We start from the raw sequence: 20,630 nt of genomic DNA, 5'->3' as shown, positions 1-20,630 counted from the left end.
TAAAAATCAATGAATTTGAAAACAGAAAATCAACAAAACCAAAAGATTGTCTTTGAAATGATCAACAAAATTGATAAGCCTCTAACCAAGCTATCTAAGAAAAAAAAGAGGACACAAATTACTAATATCAGAAATGAAAGAGGGAACATCACTACATTTTTGCATGTATATTAAAAGGGCAATAAAAGATAGCTAGATTTATCATGGTGATCACTCCATAATATTGAATCACTAAGTTGTACACCTGAAATTAATATAATATTGTATGTCAAATATACTGCAATAAAAAAATCAATAAGCAGCCAAAAATGGGATAATAAAGGAATACTATGAAATATTCTATGCCTACAAATTTGATAATGTTGATGAAACAGACTAATTCCTTGAAAGACACAATCTGCCAAAACTCAAAGAATAAAGGCCAGTATCTATTAAAGAAATGGTATTTACAATTAATAATCTTCCTAAACAGAAAGCACCAGGCCCAGATGGGTTCACTGATGAATTCTACCAAATACTTAAGGAAAAATTCTAACAATTCTCTACAATATCTCAGAGGATAGAAACAGAGGTAATACCTCCAAAATCATTCTAGGAGACCGACATTACTCTAACACCAAAATCAGACAAGAAAACTAAAGACCAATATCTCTCATGAACACAGATGCAAAATCATCAACAAAATATTAGCTAATTGAATCCAACAATGTGTATAAAGAATTATGCACCATGATCCAGTGGGATTTATTCTAGATATGCAAGGCTGATTCAACATTTAAAAAATCAATTAATAAAATCTATCACATCAGCAAGTTAATAAAGAAAAAAAATCACATGATCATATCAATAGATGCAGAAAAAAGCATTTGACAAAATCCAATACCAATTCATGATTAAAAAAAAAAAAAAGACGATCTCAAGAAACTAGGAATAGGGCACCTGCGTGGCTCAGTCAGTTAAGCATCTGCCTTCGGCTCAGGTCATGATACCAGGGTCCTGGGATTGAGTCCCACATTGGGCTCCCTGCTCAGCGGGGAGTCTACTTCTCTCTCTGCCCTTCCCCCCCAACTCATGCTCTCTCTCTCTCTCTCTCTCAAAAATAAATAAAATCTTAAAAAAAAAAAAGAAACTAGGAATAGAGGGGAAATTCCTTAAATTGATAATGCATATGTACAAAAATCCTACAGCTAATGTTTAATAGTGAGAAACTTGCTATTCCACTAATACTCAAGGATGTCCCCTCTCACCACTCCTTTCCAACATCACACTAGAAGTCCTTGCTAATGCAATGAGAATAGAAAATAAAATAAAAGGTATATAGATTGGGAAGGAAGAAAGAAAACTATCTTTGTTCATTGATGACATGATCATCTATATAGAAAATCTAAAAGATTCTAAAAAAAAAAAAAACCTCAGGTACTAATAATAACAAGGTTATAGGAAGTTTCATACAAAAAGTCAACTGATTTCTTATATACCAGCAATGAACAAATAAAATTTGAAATTAAAACCAAAACACCATTTATGTTAACACCTCTAAAATTAGTTAGGTATAAATTGAACAAAATATGTACAAGATCTATATGAGGAAAACCAAAAAATGCTGATGAACAAAATCAAAGTACAAAATAAATGGAGAGATGTTCCATGTTCATTGGTAGGAAGACTCAGTATAGTCAAGATGTCACTTCTTCCTAACTTGATCTATAGATTCTATGCAATCCCAATAAAAATCCCAGCAAATTATTCAGTGGATATCAAGAAACTGATTCTAAAGTTTATATAGAGAGGCAAAAGACCCAGAATAGCCAGTGCAATATTGAAGCAGAGCAAGTTTGGGGACTGACACTATTTGACTTCAAGATTTACTATGAAGCTATAATAACCAAGACAGTGTGGTACTGACAAAATAATTGACATATATAGATCAATGGAACATAATATACAGCCCAGAAACAGATGCATATAAATATAACCAACTGATCTTTGACAAAGGAGCAAAGACTATAAAACAGAGCAAGGAAAATGCTACTGAAACAACTGGACATCTGCATGCAATAAAATGAATATAGATACAGAACTTACACCTTTCATGAAAATTAACTCAGAATGGATCATATACCTAAAAGTAAAACACTAAAACTATAAAACTCCTAGAAGATAATATAGGAGAAACCCTAGATGTCCTTAGGTATAGCGATGACTTTTTAGATACAACACAAAGGCACAATCCAAATAATTGATAAACTCAACTTCATTAAAATTAAAAATTCTTTCACAAAAAATGTTAAGAGAATGAGAAGACAAGTCACAGAGTGGGAGAAAATATTTGCAAAAGACACATCCAATAGAGGACTGTGATTAATATATAAAGAACTCTTAAAAATAAGAAGACAAAAAAATCCAGTTAAAAAGTAGACAAAGATCTTAACAGAAACAAAGAAGATATAAGGATGGCAAATAAACTTATGAAAAGATGCAACACATTATTTGGGATCAGGGAAATGCAAATTAAAGCAATGAGATACCACTACACACCTATTAAAATTGCCAAAGTCCAGAACATTGACAACATTAAATTCTAGAGGATTAGAGCAGTAAGAAATCTTAACACTAGTGAGAATGCAAAATGGTTCAGCCACTGTGCAGGAGGGTTTAGCAGTATTTTATAAAATGAAAGAAACCCTTGCCATTCTATCCAGCAATCATCCTCCTTGGTATTCACCCAAAGGATTTGAAAAGTTGTGTCCACATAAAAACCTGAACGCAGATGATTATAGCAGCTTTACTCATAATGGCTCAAACCTGTAAGCAACCGAATTGTCCTTCAATATGTAAATGGATAAATAAACTGTGGTACAACCAACCAATGGAATATTATTCAGTGCTAACAAGAAGTGAACTACCAGGCCATGAAAAGACATGGAAAAAAATTTAAATGCGTATTACTAAGTGAAAGAAACCAATCTGAAAAGGCAGCATGCTGTATGATTCCTACAATATGACATTCTAGAAAAGGTAAAACCATGAAGACAGTAAAAAGATCAGTGGTTGCCAGGTGTTGGGGTGCAGCAGAGGTGAAAAGGCAGAGCACAGAGGATTTTTTTAAAGATTTTATTTATTTATTTGAGAAAGAGAGAGCAAGCATGAGAGGGGGCAAGAGACAGAGGGAGAAGTAGACTCCCTGCTGAGCAGAGAGCCCGATGTGGGGCTCGATCCCAGGACCCTGAGATCATGAACTGAGCCCAAGGCAGATGCTTAACTGACTGAGCCACCCAGGTGCCCCAGCACAGAGGATTTTTAGGGCAGTGAAATTATGTTCTATGATAATGTAATGATGCATACAATACCTGTCATTATACATTTGTCTAAACCCATAAAATATGCAATGTCAAGAGTAAGCCCTAAGGTAAGTTATGGACTTTTGGTAATTATGAGGTGTCAATGTAGCTTCATCAGTTGAAACAAATATACCACTCTCGTGGGGGATGTTGATAATAGGGACAGCCTGCACGTGTTGGAACAGTGGGTATATAAAAAAATCTCTGTACTGTCTCTCAATTTTGCTGTGAATCTAAAATTGCTCTAAAAAATTGTCTTTAAATAGAAAAGAGATAGCTTAGCAGACTTGATTTTAAAAAATCTTGCAACTATATGCTCTCTTTAACTTACTTCAAATATAATAATTTAGAAATATTGAAAATAAAAAAGTGAAAAAATATATACCACATAAATATCAATTCAAAGAATGAAGGAGTGGCCGTATTAATATTAGATAAAATAGATTTTAGAATAAAGAAAATTACTGGCAACATTAAATAATGATAAAAGGATGATTCTACCAAAAAGACATAACAACATTAAATGTGCATGCAACTGACAAAAAGCAGCAAAATATGTGAAGCAAAAACTGATAGAAATGAAAAGAGAAGCAGATAAACCTACAATTATAGCTGGGGACATCTATATCCCCTCTCACCAATTACTAGAACAGTTAGACAAGAAATCAGCCAGAATACAGAAGAACTCAATAATGCCACCAACCAATAGCCTCTAAATTTCACAGCACATTCCATTCAACAACACTACATTTTTTCAAATGTCATGGAATACACAGAAAAATAACCATATCCTAGGTCACAAACCTTATTAAATTTAAAAGAATTTAAACTGTACAGAGTATGGTCTTTGATCACAAGGGAATCAAACTAAATATTAATAACAGAAAGATTGAAGGAAAATCTTCAAATTCTTGGAAACTAAACAATACACTTCTAAATAATCTATGAGTCAAACAACCAGTCTCAAGAGAAATTAAACAACACACTGAGTTGAATGAAAATAAAAACAAAACGTGTCAAAAGTGGGGAAGCAGTGGCACCTGGGTGGTACAGTCTGTTAAGCATCCAACTCTTGGTTTCTGCTCAGGTCATGATCTCAGGGTGGTGAGATCAATCCCCACATCAGGCTCCATGCTCAGTGAGGAGTATGCTTAAGTTTCTCTCTCCTTTTCCCTCTGCTCCTCCCTCCCCCCCCAAAATGAATCAATAAATCTTAAAAAAAAAAAGGTGTGGGAAACAGCAAAAGCAGTGCTGAGAGTGAAATCTATACCCATAAGTGCTTATATTAAAAAAGAGGATAAAATATCAATAGTCTAATCTTTCATCTCAAGAAAGTATAAAAAGAAGAGCAAGACAAATCTAAAGCAATAATAAAGAAGGAAATAAGAAAGGGCATAGGCCAACTCTGGAAAACAGTATGGAGGTTCCTCAAAAAGTTGAAAATAGAGCTACCATATGATCCAGCAATTGCACTACTGGGTATTTACCCCAAAGATACAAAAGTAGGGATCCGAAAGGGTACATGCACCCCGATGTTTATAGCAGCAATGTCCACAATAGCCAAACTGTGGAAAGAGCCAAGATGTCCATCGACAGATGAATGGATAAAGAAGATGTGGTATATATATATACAATGGAATATTATGCAGCCATCAAAAGGAATGAGATCTTGCCATTTGCAACGACGTGGATGGAACTGGAGGGTATTATGCTGAGCAAAATAAGTCAAACCGAGAAAGACATGTATCATATGACCTCACTGATATGAGGAATTCTTAATCGCAGGAAACAAACTGAGGGTTGCTGGAGTGGGGGGTGGGGTGGGAGGGATGGGGTGACTGGGTGATAGACACTGGAGAGGGTATGTGCTCTGGTAAGCGCTGTGAATTGTGCAAGACTGTTGAATCTCAGATCTGTACCTCTGAAACAAATAATGCAATATATGTTAAAAAAAAAAAAAAGAAGAAGAAGGTAGCAGGAGGGGAAGAATGAAGGGGGGGAAATCGGAGGGGTAGATGAACCATGAGAGACGATGGACTCTGAAAAACAAACTGAGGGTTCTAGAGGGGAGGGGGGTGGGAGGATGGGTTAGCCTGGTGATGGGTATTGAGGAGGGCACGTTCTGCATGGAGCACTGGGTGTTATGCACAAACAATGAATCATGGAACACTACATCTAAAACTAATGATGTAATGTATGGGGATTAACATAACAATAAAAATTTTTTTTTAAAAAGGGCATAGGTCAATGAAATTTAAAACGGAATACTAATAGAAAAAAAATGAAAAAAAAGCAGGACTTTGAAAAGTTCAACAAAATTAACAATCTTCTAACAATACTGACAAAATAAAAATAAGACACAAATTTCCAATATGAGGAATGAAACATGGGACATCACCATAGATACTGCATACATAAAAAATAAAAAGGGAATATTTTGAACTATACATGTAAATTTTACAACTTAGATGAAATGAACCAATTCCTAGAAAAACACAAACTATCAAATCACTTGTTAAATACATAATCTGAATAGCCCTGTAACTACTGAGGAAATTGAATTTATAATTTTAAATTCCCTGAAAGTTAAATCTCCTGACCCAGATGATTTTATTAGTAAATTCTATCAAACATATACATTTAAAGAGAATTAACACCAATTCTCCACAATCTCTTCTTGAATACAGAAAAGAGAAGACACTTCCTAATTTACTTTATGAAATCATTATTACAGATACTTAACCTAGATAAGCAGTAAAAAAACTACAGACCAATATCCTTCATAGATACAGATGCAAAAATCCTTAATAAAATATTAACATAGAATTCAGCAATGTATAAAAAGAATTATTTATCATGAACATATGGGGTTTATTCCTATGACAAGAGGCTGGTTCAGTATTTGAAAACCAATAAATGTAATATATGATATTAATATGATAAAGAAGAATAGTATTGTGATCATATCAATTGATGCAGAAGAAAACATTTAACAAAATTCAACATCCATTTATGACAAAAAACTCTCAGGAAATAAGGAGTAGAGGGGAACATCCTCAAGTTAATAAAGAACATCTGCACAAAAAAATCTATAGGAACATCATACTTAAGGGAAAAATACTGAATTGTTTCTCCTGAAGACTAGAAATGAGGCAAGACTGTCTGCTCTCACTGCTGCTATTCACCATGATACTGGAAGTTACAGTCTATGCAATAAGGCAAGAAAAGGAAATAAAAGGCATATAAAAAAGCAAGGAAGAAATAAGACTGTCCGTATATGCCAATGACATGACTCTTTATGTAGAAAATCCCAAATAATCTACAGAAAATAAAAAATAAAACAAAACAAAACCTCCTAAAACTACTAAGTAAATTCAGCAAAGAAGGTCTCAGAATACAATGTAAACATTAAAAAATCAATTAGATTTCTATTATCAATAAACACATAGAAACCACAATTTAAAATACAGTAGCAGTTATAATTGCCCAAAAAATTGAAATACTTAGATGTAAATCTAATAGTGCACATTCAGGATTTGTAAGCTGAAAACTATAAAATGCTGGTGAAAGAAATTAAAGAAGATCTAAATAGATGGAAAGATATATTGCATTCACAGATTGGATGACTCAACATAATAAAGACACAACATAATAAAATTAATTCTTCCCAAGTTGATATAGGCAATTCTAACATCCAAGAAAGATTTTTTCATAGATAAAGAAAAGACTATCCTAAATTTCATAATGAAATGCAAAGGATCTAGAATAGCTAAAATAATTTTGAAAAAGAACCTAATAGGATGAATCATTCCCACTCTAACTTCAAGATATAGCTAAAGTAATCAGGATGGTGTGGCAATGGCAGAGAGACAGACATATAGATCAACAGAACTGGACACATAGTCCAGAAATAGTCCCACACAAGTATAACCAATTATATTTTAACATGTGTACAAAGGCAATTCAATGAGGGAAAGACAGTCTTTCCAACAAATGGTGCTAAAGCAGTGGAACACACATTTGAAAAATTGTAAATCATACACCTTACACAAAAGTAACTCAAACTGGATCATAGATTCAAATGTAAAATATAAAACTAAAAACTTTTAGAAGAAAAGAGGTGAAAATCTTCAGAACCTGGGGCTTGGTAAAAAGTTCTCATATATGACACCAGAAGTATGATCCATTAAAGAAAAACTCCATAAATTGAACTTCATCAAATTTGCAACTTTTACTCTGTGAAAGACCTTGTTAAGGTGATGAAAAGATAAGGTACAGATTGGGAAGAAATGTTTGGAAAACACATATTCAGTAAAAGACTCATCTAGAATATATAAAGAACTTTCAAAATTCACAGTAATAATCATTTGATTAGAAAATGTGTTGATAATTATTGTGCCCACTTTGGCAGCACTTATACTAGAAAATATGTTGATAATTATTGTAAATGTTTGGAAATCTCTACAATGAAATACTTTTAAAAACTATGAAAAGGGGGCACCTGGGTGGATCAGTCATTAAGCGTCTGCCTTCAGGTCAGGTCATGATCCCAGGGTCCTGGGATCGAGCCCCGCATCGGGCTCCCTGCTCCGCGGGAAGCCTGCTTCTCCCTCTCCCACTCCCCCTGCTTGTGTTCCCTCTCTCGCTGTGCCTCTCTCTGTCAAATAAATAAATAAATAATCTTAAAAAAAAAAAAAAAACTACAAAAAGGGAAAACTGATATTTTAAGGTACATAGCAGTCTGGACTAAGAGTTTTGTTTTGTTGTGTTGTGTTACTGGTATTGTCCACTTAATAGATTTCCTTACTGGTTGTTAAATAATTTTAAAAGGACCGTGCCAGATTCAGACAAATCTTTATTTCCTAATATCTTTGTGTTAGCCATCTGGAATATAGCAAACCTCCTAACTGGTCCGCCTGATTCCACATTTGACTTTCCCCAGTCCATTAACAATACAGTAACTGGAGAAATTCTTTTATAACACAAATCAGGTCAAAACCATTCATTAACCCCCTTTTCCTCTCATTCAGAACATGAGCCAAGGTCCTTACACTGGCCCAACCTCCCCCTACACCCTCCACCTCCCTCACCATCTCCTCTACTCTACTCCCTCCATCTCTTCCTGCTGTGCTGACTACTTTTGTGTTCTTTGCACACATCAGGCATGTTCTAGCCTCTGGACTTTACATCTCATGTTCTCTCTACCTTGAACACTCTCCTGGACATCACATGGCTCACTCCCTCACTTTCTACAAGTCTCCACTCCATATCATTTTCTCAGAGCCAAGCTTCCCTCTGACCACATTACAGAGTTCTTATTACCCTCACTTCTGTCAGCCCCTTGTCTCCAGCCTCTTTCCATGTTTTGTTTTTCCAGGGCACTGTCATCTTCCAATATGCTATATAATTGATTTATTTTATCTTGCCTTATGTGTCTCCCCTCTCCAGAATGTCAGCCCTACAGGGACACAGATTTCCATCTGTTTTGTACCCTGCTGCTCCCCAGAACCTAGAACAGTGCCTGGTACATAGTATGTGCTCAATAAATATCTGTTGAATGAATTTTAATCAAAATTACTAGATAAACAGTGGCAAAGCTTGGCTGATACAGATGTTAATATTAACTATCTTGTACCAGGATGATGGTGATCATGATAATGATAATGATAATGAACACTACTTTTGAAGTCCTTATTCTTTACTAGAAAATCTATCAAGTGGGCGCCTGGGTGGCTCAGTTGGTTAAGCGACTGCCTTCGGCTCAGGTCATGATCCTGGAGTCCCTGGATCGAGTTCCGCATCGGGCTCCCTGCTCGGCGGGGAGCCTGCTTCTCCCTCTGACCCTCCCCCCTCTCATGTGCTCTCTCTCTCATTCTCTCTGTCTCAAATAAATAAATAAAATCTTTAAAAAAAAAATCTATCAAGTGCTTGATGTGACTGCACACACACATCCACACACACATACACACTTCAGAGAGCAGGAAGCATTTCACTGGGGAGAAGCTACGATGAATTCACATGTCCTCATGAGGACTTATTTCCAGTGCTCTAAATTGGTATATTGCCATAAAAATAGCTGACATTTATTGAACACCAACTACAGGGCAACTACTCTGCTAAGTATTTGTATTATTATCTCCTCATTTTAACAACTGTGTGAGTTAATACTATACTAATCTCCCCTTTACCAACAAGTACAGTGATCTTTGTGGAGGTAAGGAAGCCAGAGCCAGGAAGCACTGGTTCCAGGTAGTGAACACAGACATACTGGCTGAAAGTTCAGCTTGTAAGTCCCATAGAACCCTTACCACAAGCCAGCCCCTGTGCTAAGTTCTCTCTGTACAGCATCCATCCAGTCCTCAAAACGGGGATCAAGGAACCATGGCAAGTTAGCTGGATGACACAGCCCCATTCAATCAGGGCTAGCAAACTCATAACCTCTGTAGTCACCTTATTTAATATTGAGATTGCTTCCACACACACACACTATCCCCTTTTATTTCCCTCCAACTACTTGACTGACTTATTTTGTCTATCATCTGCCTCCCCCCTACAATGAAAGCTTCATAAGGGCAAGAATTTAGGGCTGACACTAAAGCACCCAGGACAGTGCCCAGGATACAGTAGTTCTTCGACATTTTTTTTCCATTGGATTGAGTAAATATCTTTCCTAAGAACAGACCCACAACTTGGAGCAGAAGCAGTAATATTTAAAGATGAGAGAGACCCAGATCAGCTCCTTGCTCCTTTTTTTGTCTGCATATTCTGCATGGAAGAAGGAAATAACCATTATTTATGTGCTTTTGAGCCTTGGAGACTTGGAGTTGGGCACAGAATGTACACAGTATGAGTATAATTCTGAAGAAGAGCTTGGGTCCTCAGAAGTGTTAGCAATGCATATCTAGAGTGTCCCAGTAGTTCTCATCAGAGGTGATTTTGTGCCCACCCAGCCCAGAAAATTTGGCTATGTTAAGAGACATTTTTGATTAGCACAACTGAGGGGGTGCTAATGGCATCGAGTGGGTAAAGGCCAGGGGTACTGCTAAACATCCTCCAATGCACGAGACAGTTCCACAACAAAGAATTATCTGGCCCCAAATGTCAATACTGCTAAGGCTGAGATAGCCTGGCACCAAGAGGTTCTCTATGATTGGAGGAGATTTCTATTTCTGAGTGTGACTGACATTTTAAGAGATATCACCAGAAGTCTCTGTAGAGTCTGGAGCCTGTCCTCTGTGAAGGGAAGCCAAGCCAAAAACACACAGTCTTGTTTACAGAAGGTAATCTCCCCCATTAGTGCAGGGATATTACATAAGCTGTCAATCAATCCTTAGATGTACATGAATAAATTGTAGGGAACACAAAATAACACCCTCTGAAACAGTGATTTTTAATTATAGCCTTGATATTGGGCCCTGGAACTGGAAAGCCAACTGTATCCTCATGAGCTACAGCTTTGGAAGGCTGAGTGAGCGGCCCTATGAGTGCCCTCCAACATGAATGCAATAGAGCCTTCCCTGGGTAACAGATAAAAAGTTAGCTAGAAATCAGAAACTGCGGGCACCCTGTAATATCACACTGTTTCTGTCGCCATGGCTGTGTAATCCCAAATGTCTGAATGAATAGTAGGATATTGAGTGGATGTTAAGGTATCTCTCAATATCTAGGTACTTGACATTTATGACCAAAAAAAAAAAAAGGAACTGTATTTTCCACCATATTTTGCAGTGTAGGTTTTTTACTATACAACTAAAGCAGAACAGAAGGAAGTTTGGTAAATTTAAGACAATGTCCAGATTCACCATATTTGAACATGAGAAAATTGGTAAATAAGACCCAGTTACACCAGCATTATTGATCAGGAAGCAGGAGGTCATCCCAATGAAATTAGATACCTAGGACATGTTGATATGTCTTCTTAGTTATTTAAGTATTTACATTAACTTTAGACTCAAATCCTAATTCATTTCTGTGCTATTTAAAATTGTCAAATATAAGGGTATTTATATTTTATTTTGCCTTTTATAGTAAAGCAAGATGGTGTCCTTGTGTGTGTGTGTGTGTGTGTGTGTGTGTGATTGTTTTTATAAGGACTTTGTATTCTCTGTAAATCCTGTGCTCTTTTGGTAGCTACTCCAAGTTCAAGTGCTGGCTAATCACAAAGGTCTCAACTTCCTTGCTGCCCATTCCCTAAACATCCCGTATGAGGGTTCACGCCCCCATCATTCTGTTGCTCTGCCCGCTTTATGAGCATCTCTGCTTTCTGACCTCTCCTTTTGGGAGCGGAGAAGGAGGAGGAAGCCTGGGGTAGGGCTATCCTCAGGAGACAGAATGTGCAGGAAAACAGAATGGTTCCCTGGGGGAGGAAGGGCATTGCCAGGAAAAGAGGGCAGGGCCCTCAGGTCTAATCCAAAGGAAGAGGCAGTAAGCAGGAGTGGGGTACAGAGCAGTGGGCCTACAAGTCTCAGGCCAAACCAGCAGGGCATGTGGGTTTAGGTTTAGAAAGAGATGCCTCTGTAGCTGAGTCTTCGGTGGGTACAGCTATCAGTGGCCACTAGAACTCTTGCATTATCCCATCTTTCCAATTGCTTCGTGCCCCTCTCATTCCCACTAACTCTGCATTTGTCACTGAGGGCCACCACCTCCTTCCCAAGAATCTCCCCACCACCAAACCCTCTGACTGAGCAGACAGCCTGCTCATCAGCTTGCTTCTCAAGGCTTCTTTTTCTTTCGCCTTTGTGGACTGTCTTTGCTTCTTTCCTTCTCCCCCTAAGTATAATTGATATTTTACCCCCTCCTTTTCTATGACTTTTTTCTTAAAGATTATATCTGATATCAAAAACCACCTCTGTAATTCCTCATCAGTATTTGCTGTTCTAATTAATGTCTTTTAGGGAAGTCAGTTTTGCACAGCAAGCTACATGCTGAATTATTTCGCAATGGTGTTTTAGCATCAACCCAACTATAAAATGTTGAAATCCAAACTAAATCCCCATCCTCCACTTTCAAATGTCACCCCCTCCTCCTAGTGCTCATATTTCTGTCCTCCTTACCAAATGTTCTTAACTGAAATAATTCACAGTTCATTACTGGTTGGCAAGCAATGTGGTACAATGGCATGATACAACAAAGAAAACCTATTCCTACCTTCTGATTCACCATTCACACTTCTGTAAATATAATCCAAAGAGTTAATGCAAATTATGAAACATGTTACATGCCTAAAATTATTTTTATTTTTAAAGTTTTTTATTGTTTATTTTTTTCACAAGATTAGTTTTAATGTGGAGGTAGCAACTAACATATTTAAAATTTAAGAAATCATTAGGTAAAAATGTGGAGAAATGCCTGCTAACTTAGAAAAGATACATGTTTATAATAATTAAAACGATGTACAATATGCATATAAAAGGATTGGCAAGAAATACCCTAAAATAGTATTTATCATTGGGATGGAGGTGATTATCTTACACTTTATTGCACATTGTTTAAATTATGAAGAATTATGCCTTCTTCAAAAGGGAATTTCTTCATCATCCTTGATTCCTCCAGTTTTCTTTTGTTTGGCTACCAAGTTTTACACATTAACTCTTTTTTTAATTTTTTTTAAAGATTTTATTTATTTCTTTGAGAGAAAGAGCACAAGCAGGGGAAGCAGCAGGCAGAGGGAGAGGGAGAAGCAGGCTCCCCCCTGAGCAAGGAGCCCTGATGCAGGGCTCTATCCCACGACCCTGGGATCATGACCTGAGCCAAAGGCAGCCACTTAACCAACTGAGCCACCCAGGCATTCCTACACATTAACACTTTGAATATCATCTATTTCCTTTATTCCCTTTTCATCCTTGCTGCCCCGCCCTCAAACTCTGAGGACTTGTTGATCTTTTAAGGGATCAGCACTCAATCCCGGCCCTTCTCCCTTCTCCTCCTCTGACTAGAGAGCCAGCAACTCCAGGTCCCAGCCTACAGTGGCCACATGACATTGTCTTGATGACTACAGCATTGGCAGAAATCTACTGGAGAATTCTAGGGACACTGTGCTCTTCTGAAGAGGGAAGAGCATGGCGGCAACTGTGCACCTCCCAAGGATGGTGGGAAGAAAGCCTGAAAGCTCCTGGGGCCCTGACAGCATCGTTGTGGCCGCTGCTTCTGAGCTTGCTGTGGAAGGAAAACTGCCCTTATTTTTTAGCTCATTAGTTTTCTGTCACTTACAACCTAACACATGGCTGACCAATGTGCCTACCTGCCTCCTTCCTGTTCTAGTCTTCCATAATCTGCTTTACCCTACAATTTTGCATTAAGGGTGAAGAAAGAGAAGATCAGAAAATAATACGAAATAAATAAACATTGACAATAAAAGCAAAGGACTGCTGACATGTGAAAGTAGTGTTGAAGACCTAAAAATTATTTTTAAAAGTATGAAAAACAATTTAAGAGTAATCTAAGTCCACTTAGTAAAGGTTTGAAAAATTCCTACATGCACCAACAGTTCCTTAGTGCATCAGTATTAGTACCACAGCATAGGGTAACAAGGAGACTCTCCCAAAGTATTCATTTAGCACTCAGTCTATAGTGGGTACACCAGTGAGCCAAACACACAAGACATCACTGCCATGGAGCTTAGAGTTGAACTGGGAAGGAAATTCATAATTACACAAGTAAACAAAATCTGTGCTATGGATAGTCAAATTAAAGAATGGCTCAGTCAGTACAGCATGCAACTCTTGATCTCAGGGTTGTGAGTTCTAGCCCCACGTTGGGCATGGAGCATACTCAGAAAAAAACAAAAAAATGGTCTTGATAAAGGAGAACCTGGTCTAGCCCATGTACTAGTGGAGCAGAGGGCTGGCAAGGAAGTCTTCCTTAGAAAACTGAAGTATGTACTAGCTTGGAGGATGAGCCTGCTTGTTAGAGAAATGAAGGGAGGAGATTTACTAATCTCTAGTAAAGATTAGATGGCCTCACTAACTAGGAAACATGCACTTTCAATCAGGTAAAACTCTTCTAACGAAGGGAGAAGGGGGAAGAAGGAAAAGCATTTGGAGAGGAGGGACGCCATGTACAAAGGCCCTAAAGCATGAGGGCAAACACTGATTCTGAGAAACTCAAGGAAGGTCATGTGTGTGTGTTCCAACTCACCAAGAAAAGGAGAAATTATGTTCAATATATTCTGCTTAAGAGGAAAGCCAAGGAGTTTTTGCACTAAGTCATTCCATAGAGATATGTAAGCATTTACTAAGTACCATGCACTATACTAGGTCCTGGTTCTGGGATATAAATATGAGTAAGATATATTCTGTGCCTTTAGGGAGTTTCAACAAATAAAGAAACTAAGGTAAACAATTACAGTTACTTAAAATGAGCACTTTTATATAGGTGTGGCCAAAGGCTATGGGGATACCAACAAAATGACTAATTCACTCAGGGGCTCAATTATCTAGAAAATTAATCTATGTTCTGTACATCATTCCAAATGATACGGAATACACAAACTGTGATTGAGTTTAATCATGAAACAAACCAGAAAATCTAAATTCTGATGGATATCAAAAGGTAATGGAATTGTTTAAAGGACTTCGAAGTACACAATCCTACTTTAACAACCTCTCTAGGCTTGGGCAACCATTCAAATAACTAGATTTGAGCATAACCAAATTTTAGAATATGTATTTGAGGCAAAAATAAATAAAGGAAACACTAAATTAGACCTTATCAGGATCAGATAGAAAAGTAGAAAAAGCCAACATAATGTTAGAATTGTTCTTTTGCTGAGATCCAATGAAAAGACTTATACTTAAAAAGATTTAATGGCAAACACTAAAATTTGCCTTTTCATTCACTGTAGTTTATAAGATTATCAATAGAGAAAATCCAGAGACTTGGGCCTTTGCATTAGTTCTGCCAATGATCAGCTGTGTGAAAACAGCGTCACATGGTTTCTCTGAGTCTCAGTCTCCATGTGATGAAATAGAATAATTTCATCAGTAGCATCCAATGATTGCAAAATAGTCTTTCCAGAAAAATTAAATACCACTATATTATTTTCACTGATTTCAATACTGGCTAACTGCAACTGCAAAAACTCAAGAGAATACAAAGCCGTTTTACCAATTATTTGCCAGGCTGGAATGCACCAGATTTTACAAACAATACTTTGAATTTAGCCAAGATAAATTAGCAAATGTATAATGCCTGATCATTATAAGGCTACATGAAGCCAAAGAGTGGCTATGGAGTCTAGTAAAGATTAGATGGCCTCACTAACTAGGAAACATGCACTTTCAATCAGGTAAAACTCTTCTAACGATATCTATGGCCCTTCTCTTGGATAAAGGAAACCATAAGAAAAAATCACCCAAATACAATGTTAGATATCACTGTACATTATTATGAAGGTAAATGAAATATGTATATGCTATTTCTGTTGTAGGACATACTTCTTCCTGTCTCAGTTATTTTTGCTAAAGTGTTTGATAAAGTTGCTTAAAGTGAATAGGGAGTTACAATATGTGAGCCAAAGAGGAGTCTGATAATTTAAAACAAAAAAATTGGAATATGGTTTTGTCATCGGATCCAAAAAATGACACAGTAATTATATGCAGTGCTACATAATAATTCTAAGCATAATTGCAGTATAATTTTTGTGACATGCATTTACTATCCATCTCCATCATAATTATTATGTTTAGATCATGTCACCTTGTTTTTCAGGTTCTCTTCTATTTCCTTGAGGTGCAGACTTTTCAAATATGTAGATTCATTTTAAAATATATATTGTCCACGATACCTATCTCATCATAGGACCTGAACATATGAGTATCAACAACAATCCTAATTATCTATGCAAATACCTGATGCTGTGGAAAGTCAACGCTGTACCATTTCTTAGTCCATTTTACAAAAATAAGAATGTCAGGGGAATACTTTTTTTGCAACTTTTTGTAATACAAAATGATTTCTCCTACTCTTTGCTATGCCATCTCTTCTCTTATCAGTGAGAAGGTCCATGTCACACAGGATACAAAGGGCTTTGACAAATGGGAACTGCCTTGTGCAGTTTTCAATGGGAAAGAGCATCCACACTGCACATTCTCAAGGCCAAAAGCCATAGCCATTTGAAGCATAAGCGACTTTGATGGATAGGCATGGCTGTGTGTCAGCTCACCTATTTTCCTATCCAGACCCCACATCCACTCCATAAAATGTGTTAATCATGTGATATAAGCAGATGTTATATCCTTCAGCAAACTTAAAATTATAAGGTATAGAAGTACATATTTTTATAAAAAGATGAAAAAATTATGCATGCTGTAAAGATTTGTTAAGATTTTTGATGGTTAATCTTATGCATTAATTTGGTTAGACTACCCATAATGGGGGCGGGCCTCATCCAATCAGTTGAAGGCCTTAGAACAAAGACTGAGGTTTCCTAAAGAAGACATTCTACCAGCGTTTCCAGCCTTCAGAGTCAAGACTGCAATAGCAACTCTGATCCAGTCTGCAGGCTTTCCTACAGATTGTAGACTTGCCAGCCTCCACAATGCATAAGCCGATTCCTTAAAATCTCTCCATCAATCCAATAAATCAATCATTTTCACTCCCCAACCCCCACCCCCACCTGTATACCTCTTACTGGTTCTCTGGAGAATACTGACTAATACAAGTTTATTCAGAACATTAAATACATTACTTATTATCTTTGAAAAAACAAGTATTTTTGTCCCTGTTTATGACGTTGGTAAATTCTGAACCAACTCTTAATGTTAAGATTATGATAAACACCCTTTATCAAAAACTTCATGAAACCAGCTGAGAATAAAGCTGACACATTGAGTTCAGATACTTTCCATAAAACTAGATTTAAGCATATATTATGTATTTTCTGTACAAACTAAGTTTGTGTACTTTCCCTAGAACAAACAGTATGAAAATATAAAAGAAACTAGGTAATCATGACTCTCAGTTAATGATATTTGACTATTCTTCTTCTATGAGTTATCACATATAACAAAGTTCAGTCATTTTGTAGGAAAACAGTAGTATAATCATATTTGTATGTGCAACAGCTGCAAAAACAATGTTGTAAAGGTAGGGTGTATATTACAATTACTTTTCATTGTAAGACTAGTTTCAGGTCAGTTAAACCCATAAGAAGCAGTTGTTCCTAATAAACATCATTATTTCCACATCAGAAAACACACGTAAAAAAATATCTTTATAAGTAGCAAGTAAATTAAAATGGCTTTCCTTTTTTTTAAAAAAAGATTTTATTTATTTATTTGACACAGAGAGAGAGACAGCGAGAGCAGGAACACAAGTGGGGGGAGTAGGAGAGGGATAAGCAGGCTTCCCACTGAGCAGGGAGCCCAATGCGGGGCTCGATCCCAGGACCCTGAGATCATGCCCTGAGCCGAAGGCAGACGCTTAATGACTGAGCCACCCAGGAGCCCCTCAATGGTTTTACTTTTAAACCTAAATTATATTCAATTAGAATTATAAATGGTGTATTAAAAATGGCATCCTATTATTTTATATATAACAGATTGATACCAGAGAAAATGTTGAAATGATACATGTTAAATTATTTTTTTCAGAAAAACAAGTCCCTCTCAGAGGCATTCTATGGACAGAGGTACTTACTAATAGCAGAATCATAGGAAGTTGAGTTGTGCTCTCCCCTCATGAAGGGATATGGTGACAGGTAAGCATGTGCGCAGTTCTTGGATGGTGGCTGATTGGCTAGAAAGGAGACCAAACAAAGGTAGTTATTGAGAGAATGAGGTGAAGACTCATTCCTAACAGAAGAGAAATGTGGGATCTGGATCACACAAGCTAAACAAACTGCAGGTTAGATCAATAGGTTCAAAGAACTGTTGAATGAAGGGGAAAAACATCAAGCAGCTCAGGGGACCTGGAAAGTGGATTCATCCAAAACATCTAGCTCATTACATAGTTCAGTGCAGAGAATGCCCCTAATATCACCTTAAAATTAAAGGCACTACACTTCATTTATTTTCACAACCATATCCTCCAGTTCCTAACATGATGCCTAGTGCATAGTTAAGTATTCAAAAAGTAATTGTTTTAAAAATCTAATAAACTTAGATTTAACCTTGATCAGTTCTGATTAATATAAAAAGTATCCTATATTCTATTTTTAGGGAACAAATTGGAAATGATAGGTCATACAAGTTAATAATTCAAATGCATTTTTAGTATTTGGAGAAAATACAAGAAAAAACTTTCATGTTGTTTGAAAACTTGAAGATTTCACTGTGTACCCTTTAAGGAGGAGTGAAATTCTTCCTTTCTCTAAGTCCTTGGCAAAGTCTTCCTCTTGCACAGTCTGACTTACTCTATCAAAGTCTAAATACTTTTTATTGGCAGATTGCATGCTTTTTCTCTTCCCCAAAATGACTGTGAGAAACCTGTCGACTATTTCTTGCAAAATTTCATTTCATCATTACTTGGTTACTTTTACACATGCCAACTTGCTGTCAGCTTGCTTGTCTTCTAAGATCTCATATTTTTATTATATATTCTTTATTATATGAGTAAATGCCAGATTTTGATATATCACAGGAGTATGTGATAAGGAGACTAATAATTTCAACCTACAATAACCTTCAGGGTAATAAGCAGTTCTTTTATTGTCGAATGCCATAAGATAAAAGCTAGTGATTTTCAATGAATTGATTTTCAAAGATTAATATAATATAGGAAATACAGTGAAAAGAATGCCTCATATTTTTAAGAGGTTATTCTACTTCAAAAGAGAACTTTCAAGTTTCTATAAGAGAATGCAAACATCAAAAGCCAGGCATTTCTTGATATTGCCTACAAATATGGTTAAAGCCCAAAGAGAGTGAGCTTTCATCCACTGTTGCTGGTAATTAAGTTTCATTATAAAAAAGAAAAGAATTTTTAACTTTAAAGCCATGAATATAAAATAACACATCTCTATTTCTAAATTTTTAAATTTGAGATTTCAAGGGTTGATAGCCAAAAAAAAAGAAAAAAATTATTTGCAACACAGCAGTAATAGACACTTGAGAAAAATATTATAGGTAATATCAAGGATTTTTGTTGTTGTTGTTAGTGTATTTTAAATAAGAGCAAGGAAACAGCATATAATTCAGTTTTGCCATAAATATTCAGACTCCTACTTTAAGTTAGAAAATAAAATAATTATTCCTATAGCCATTTCTACTTACTGAAAAAGAATCACTTCATGAGTCTTTTGAAGATGTCCTATCAAGATTCTACAGTTAAGAATCGAAGCTGTTCATTCTTATTTTAATGACAAAGGGGAAAATAAAGCTAAATTGCACTTACTGTACCAGAACTTCCAGATACTGGAATCATTCTCTTCCGCAATCCCATTAAACCAACATCTCCAGAAGAATCCTTCATGGTGGAAAGTGACGTTCTCTATCTACACAGAACACAAATGAAGTAACTTGCTGTCAACACAAAGTACATACCTAAATTATCACATCCAGGAAAATGTTAAAGCTATGTATTTTATCCCAAATAATAATGGTCAGTAGCTTTCTACCTATTTCTTCTGTGAAGAAATAGGCACTCCACTACTATTCTCTGATTTCAAGAGGATACATAAGGCTATCTTCATCCCTACCAAGTACATCAGTATTTGGAAGAAGAAACGCACATTCTGTTCACCTGAACACTTCCCCACTTCAGTTGCAAGAAGCCAATAATCTGATCCAAAAGCCACCAAAAAGAGTAAAACCCCCAAAGCACCGAAGAGAGCCCCAAAGAAGACGGCAATATTTAGTCTCATTTTCAAGTCACTAGTTTCTCTTTAAATAAAAGAAGAAATTTAAAAAAAAAAATGGCAGACACCTAGCTTCTCAATTAAAAAAAAGAAGAAGAAGAAAGATTTTTTGAGTAAGCAGGATCTTCTTGAGAAGCCTCTCCTAGCTCATGTTGTGGTGGTTTCTCACTTACACCCAGTGGGTGGATTTGTGTTCCCTTTGCTCTCCCCTGGAGGGACTCCAGCCCAGCAGCTGAGAACGGCCAGCTATTTTAGGATACTGATTGAGAAGCTGTCTCTCTCCCATGGGAATCAAAAAATAGCTGACCTTCCCTTGACTGTAGAGAGGAGTATCAGGAGCTGGCTAGAATGACCATTATTGCTGTTGGGTAATCCACAGAAGTGGAAAGAAGATGGGAGTGGTATGAAGTCATTGGCAGTACTGGCCCAACGTCTTAAGTGTCTGAACAAGCTCCTCTTAGTCTAGAATGACCATTACAACCCCAAAGCCAGAT

At 36.6% G+C, this 20,630-nt stretch overlaps 1 protein-coding gene across 5 annotated transcripts in view; it reads right to left on the bottom strand.

Moving 5' to 3' along the window:
* Positions 1–20,323, bottom strand: part of TMEM182 (transmembrane protein 182) — a 130,016-nt gene extending 109,693 nt beyond the window's left edge. For 2 of the 5 annotated variants that reach the window (XM_035001861.1, XM_035001862.1), the window contains exons 1-3: positions 20,011–20,323; positions 19,674–19,773; positions 17,979–18,077 (exon numbers count right to left, since the gene is read on the bottom strand). In XM_035001861.1, the coding sequence (XP_034857752.1) occupies positions 17,979–18,077; positions 19,674–19,773; positions 20,011–20,142 (331 nt within the window). In that variant the 5' untranslated portion in view covers positions 20,143–20,323. The remainder of the gene's footprint in view (positions 1–17,978; positions 18,078–19,673; positions 19,774–20,010) is intronic. The other 3 variants (XM_035001866.1, XM_035001863.1, XM_035001864.1) reach the window with 2 other exon arrangements.
* Between the last annotated feature and the right edge of the window lie 307 nt (positions 20,324–20,630).

The sequence above is a fragment of the Mirounga leonina genome, unplaced genomic scaffold, assembly GCF_011800145.1.
Source record: "Mirounga leonina isolate KUSES-001 unplaced genomic scaffold, KU_Mleo_1.0 Mir_125, whole genome shotgun sequence".
NCBI lineage: Eukaryota > Metazoa > Chordata > Mammalia > Carnivora > Phocidae > Mirounga > Mirounga leonina.
The sequence above is the reverse complement of the archived record's forward strand: the minus strand, read 5'-3'. Positions and strand labels throughout refer to the sequence as shown.